This window comes from Lissotriton vulgaris, chromosome 9 (assembly GCF_964263255.1).
Source record: "Lissotriton vulgaris chromosome 9, aLisVul1.2, whole genome shotgun sequence".
NCBI classification, from domain to species: Eukaryota; Metazoa; Chordata; class Amphibia; order Caudata; family Salamandridae; genus Lissotriton; species Lissotriton vulgaris.
In genome coordinates this window covers 234,631,439-234,636,519 of record NC_141697.1, presented here as the reverse complement: position 1 = coordinate 234,636,519, position 5,081 = coordinate 234,631,439, and the positions used below count along the sequence as shown (strand labels likewise).

The following is a 5,081-nucleotide window of genomic DNA, read 5'->3' as shown; positions in this document are numbered from 1 at the left end:
GGCGTAGGTGATGATGTTGGGGTCGTGATGGCGGGCCACATGTGCAAGGTGGGCCATGTAGACGTTGAACAGCATCGGGCCGAGAGATGAGCCTGGGGGATGCCGCAGATGAGGTCAGTGGCTTAGGACCAAAAGGGTGGGTGGCGGACTCTCTGGGTTCTGCCTCAGAGGAAGGACGTGGTCCAGTCAAGGGCCTTCTCTTGGATTCTGGCTTCTAGGAGGCGTGTCTTTAGAGTGCGATGGCATAGCGTGTCGAAGGCGGCTGACAGGTCCAGGAGGATGAGGGCTCATGTTTCGCCGTTGTCTAGTTGGCGCCTGATGTCGTCTGTGGCGGAGATGAGGGCTGTCTCAGTGCTGAGGTTGCGTCTGAATCCGGACTGGGATGGGTCTAAGATGTTGTTGTCTTCCAGGTGGCGGGCCAATTCCATGTTGACGATTTTCTCGATGACCTTTGCCGGGAACGGGAGCAGGGAGATTGGCCGGAAGTTCTTGAGGTCCTTGGGGTCCGCTTTGGGCTTCTTGAGGAAGGCGTTGATTTCGGCCTGCTTCCAGCTTTCCGGGAATGTCGCTGTTTCGAAGGAGATGTTGATGACCTTCCAGAGTTGGGGTGCAATGGCTGCGTCTACTTTGTTGTATACGTGGTGGGGCACGGGTCTGACGGAGATCCTGAGTGGATGGAGTTCATGACCTTGTGTGTCTCGTCGTCATTGACGTTGGACCAGGAGGTCAGGTGGTTGGCGCTGGTGGTGTTCACAGGGGAGGTGGCATCTGGCGTAGTCGGAGCAGTCGTGGTGTTGAAGCTGTCGTGGATGTCAGTGATCTTGCGGTGGAAGAAGATGGCTAGTGAGTTGCACAGTTCTTGTGAGGGCGATCCCTGTTGGACACTGCAGATCAGTTTCTTGGTATCTGATGTGAAGGGTGCCGGCCTTATCCTTTGGATTCTTCCTGTGAGGAAGTTACAGATCCATTTGAGAACAAATACAACTTCGTCTTAATGTGTGAAATGTAATTAAGTAGAGACTGGTCCATGTGGGGGGGGGGGCACCAAAGTCCGTTAGGGACTACAGCGCTCCTGGTCCAAGCAGTTGGGGCACATTGGGCAAGTAAATGAGAGAAGCGTCTGCATGCTGCCACGCTGCGTATTTCACTGAATATGATGGAGTTATGCTCAGCTATTCGGCCCAGTTAGTTGCCTACTTAAAGTAGTATCTGGTGTTGTAGCTAGAGAAAAGCTATGCAGCAAATTATCTGTGTTGGGTGTTCAACATAAACTGCTTTGGCTATGTTAGTTGTTTAACAGATATTTCAATTGACATATAAACGGGGTACAGATATTTCAGTTTCTGAACGAATACGCACTAAGAAGTGCTTCATACAGTGTATATTGTCACCCACTGTGCAATATTTATTTCGCAGATGTGGGACCATGCCTGAAAAGTGTCTGGGTGTTTCCACTAACTTTTTCCAACTAACTCGTTTGTTTAGGTTCGGTGGCATGGGAAGGTCCTTTTGAAGGGATGGTGCACTTTTAGTTTAATTATTTATGCTTCGAATGCATTTATACAGCTTTTAATTGAGCGCAAAAATGTGAGTCACTAAAAGTTACCGTTTTGTGTTGTAAAGATTCGTATAAAGCTCCGTGCCTAAGAAGATATGCAAGGCAGAGATCAAATAGAGATGATAAACACAAAAATCGTCACCAATGTTGAAAAGAAAAATATTAATCACGGAAATTCAACAGTAGCGAATATTTTTTTCTCCAAAGCGCTTCTCCTTCGGGATGTGCAACAATTAGTGGCATGATCAGAGGCTCGAGAGACCGCGCAGCAGGGCACGCGGGTACCCCCTACAGTTGCCGCTGTAGAGCTGCAGAGACGTGGACCGGGTTGGACGCTCAGCAGTGGCTGGCTCTGCGTGTCCTTCACAGCATCATCGGGCAGAGCTGTCGTCGTCATGGGGATGTGAAGCTGTGGGAGCTGCAGAAGATGAGCAGCGGTGACATGTGTGGCTGGATCCTGTCCGGGGCTCGGGAATGAATAGAGAGCGCGAGATCTAAGGAGCAGGCGGCCAGCGGGGATCTCTGCTGTCGGCGCCCTCAGCCTGCCCTGCAGTCCCGGACTCCTAACGATGCTGAAGCCCAGGGACCTGTGCCAGAGCTCGGGCACCAAGACCTTCCTGGATGCCATGCACGGGGGCAAGGTGCACCTGGCTCGCTTTGTGCTGGACGCGCTGGACAGGAAGATCATCAACTCGCGGACGGAGCAGGGCCGCACCCCGCTCATGTTCGCCACCTGCCTGCCCGAGGCGGACATGCGGCTCAAGTTCATCCGGCTGCTGCTCGACAACGGAGCCGAGGTGAACGGGCAGGACGAGGGCGGGCGCACGGCTCTGAGCCAGGCCTGCGAGCTCGGCCACCTGGAGTCCGTCAAGCTGCTGGTGCAGTTCAACGCCGACCCCGAGATCCCCGACGAGTCGGGCAACAGCCCGCTCATGTACGCGGCCTCCTGCGGCCACAGCTCCGTCCTCGACTTCTTGCTGAAGTCCTTCAAGCGCCTGGGGCTCCGCGTGGACCGCACCAACCAGGCGGGTCAGTCCGCCCTACAGGTGGCGGCCGCCCTGGGGCACGGGGACTGCGTGCAGGTGCTGAGCGGCCGCCTGCGCGGGGGCCGGTCCCAGGGCGAGGGCGCGGCCGAGGCCCCGCGCAGCCCCGGCCGACGCATGGCCGAGCGCGAGGTCGGGCCCTGGAGCCCGCGGCCCCTCTCCCGCCATGTCATGGAGCGCTTCACCCGCCAGTTCCAGCACCGCCCCCGCACACCTCCCAGCCCACGGGACAAGGCTCTGCCCAGGGCCCGGCACATCTGGGAGGCCCAGGACGGCGGCGGCCGGGCGGGGCACCGCAGCCTGGCGCCCCCCGGGGAGCGCGAGGGCCGGTCTCTGCGGGAGGGCAGGAAGTCTCAGTCCAAGGGACGGAGTTCATGGCTCTTCTCCAGGTCTGCCAGCTGCTCCCCCCGGCGCGGGGCAGAGAAGGGCCGAAGGTGGGCAAGTCAGGACCAGGGAGACCAGCACCTGTTTGTATGCAGTGCCACCTTAGAACCTTCCGCAGAAGCCATTCCAGCCCACCAGCAACCCTGCAGTGGGCACCAGGAAAAGGGACAGAGCCGACCCAGTGGTGAAAATGGGGATTGGGATTTTGGCTCACCCCGCATTGTGATCCAGACCCGCATCTTGTCCAAGTCACACGAGACTTTGCTCAGGGCTGAGAGCTGGGACTGGTCAGACAGTGATAGGGACCCCATCACCCCAAGGGGCACTGGCTCCAACAAGGCTGAGGATGATGAAGAAGCATTGGTAGACAACCATGGTCCCGGCCACACTCGACTCCTACGGAGGTTCACCTCACCCGAATTCCAAGGCCTGCCTGGGAGCAACCTGGCATCAAAGTCGGAGGACAGCACCTTTCTTCTCTCCAGCACCCAGTCCCAGGTGCACATGGAGCCTCCCACTGGGAGTGGAAGCAGAGGCAACCGCAGCCCGCTCTTCCTCCCCAGGAGCCGCAGGCAACCCATTGTCATGTGACCCACCAAGCCTGTCAATAGTCCATAGCCTACTGGTGACCAGCCACCTCAAGCCTTCTACAGCCACCACCACACGCCATGGGCTAGTGAACTGAAAAGCAGCAATCATGGACCATAAAATACTAACTTGAACCAGCAAACACTGCCACACGCCCTGAAAGAGTTAATAGTATGTGAGCAACAACGCAGAAGAACGACATCCTTCGAACATGGCCTGGGAAGTGTTCATAGTCATGCGATCCATGGGAATCCTGACGATTTTCTGGTTCTAGGTCACCCGAAGACTGATCCATTCGCATCTCAATCTCTGGACTCTTTGGATGACAGACGTAGAGCAAGTCAAGTAGGCCAGGTGCACATGGACTAGGGTTCTCCAAGGGAGCTCTCTTCACCAGCAAGATACTGTCATTCCATTATGCAGGTTATAAATGTATGTTCCCATGAATAACATATCAAAAAAGTCCATCTTATTGGTAATTCTATTTAAATATATATATTACTCTACAGAAGCCTGCAATAGTGCTCCAAATACAGCTATAACATGATTACAGCTTAAAGTTTAGCAATATGTGCATAATAATAATAATGTCAATGATGCTTACTACTATGTATGTTACTGTGAATGACTGACTAGGACAGGCACTCCTGCGCGACACGCAGAGCTATATAACAGAATGTTTGGTATGTCGCCTTTAGATCTGAGGCACGCGGCTTCAACATGCGCTGATCTCAAGAGACAATATAGTCTACCACATTTCAAGTATTCAGACTTTTCTCCGTGACAGTTCATTCTGGCATTTTTAAAGCCTTTTCTTCATTATCCAGCACACTGACTCCGCTGGAGTTGCCTTTCAGGCGCTGCACATTTAGAGATGTAAAGGGGACATCTGGCATCCGTCCCAGAGGACGCCTTTAATGTGCAGGAATCACTGAACCTAAAGAAAACCCCTTCAACAGCGACTAGTCCAGAAAAAAAAGACAACCTCTGATGAATACTAAAGACAACCTCTGATGAATACTCGACACCGACTAACCAGCACAAATCAAACTCAGCTATTGTTTGTAACCATCGGCTCGTGGCTTGTAGTAAGTAGTAAATGACTATCCGTATATAGGTAGACTGTATATTACTTAAACTCGTGACTGTGAGCGATGCATCGCGTTTTAAGAGATATGATAATCCATGTTTATTAATATTACTGACAGAAGCACAGCGCCGTTATAAAATAGCGAATACACGCAGTATTATTAAATAAAGATATGTTGATTTATTTAAAAAAAGCTTTTAGCTTCAAAGTGTTCCATGGCCAACTCTGCCGCATGAAAGAACTACGTGGGCTGGGGCTGGGGAGGGGAGGGGTGTATGGTCTTCGGTTTTTACCCTCTTCCCATGAAATGCGGCCGGATAGAAAGCCACTGTCACGAGAGGAGGGGGCGAGATCGGGTGGCGGGGATAAGACATTCCTTCCCCAAGGACTCCTAATGCAGATTTCTAAAGTGCGAGGC

The 5,081-nt window shown here is 53.3% G+C and overlaps 1 protein-coding gene across 1 annotated transcript; it reads left to right on the top strand.

The window, feature by feature from the left end:
• The first annotated feature begins 1,887 nt into the window (after positions 1–1,887).
• On the top strand, positions 1,888–4,557 carry ANKRD63 (ankyrin repeat domain 63). Its single transcript, XM_086937379.1, has one exon. It carries the CDS (start codon positions 2,128–2,130, stop codon positions 3,574–3,576), a length of 1,449 nt encoding a protein of 482 aa, XP_086793505.1. The 5' UTR covers positions 1,888–2,127; the 3' UTR covers positions 3,577–4,557.
• The last annotated feature ends 524 nt before the right edge of the window (positions 4,558–5,081 follow it).

Excerpts from the sequence above, each read along its gene's own strand:
- ANKRD63 (XM_086937379.1), top strand. The coding sequence starts at position 2,128 with ATGCTGAAGCCCAGGGACCTGTGCCAGAGCTCGGGCACCAAGACCTTC.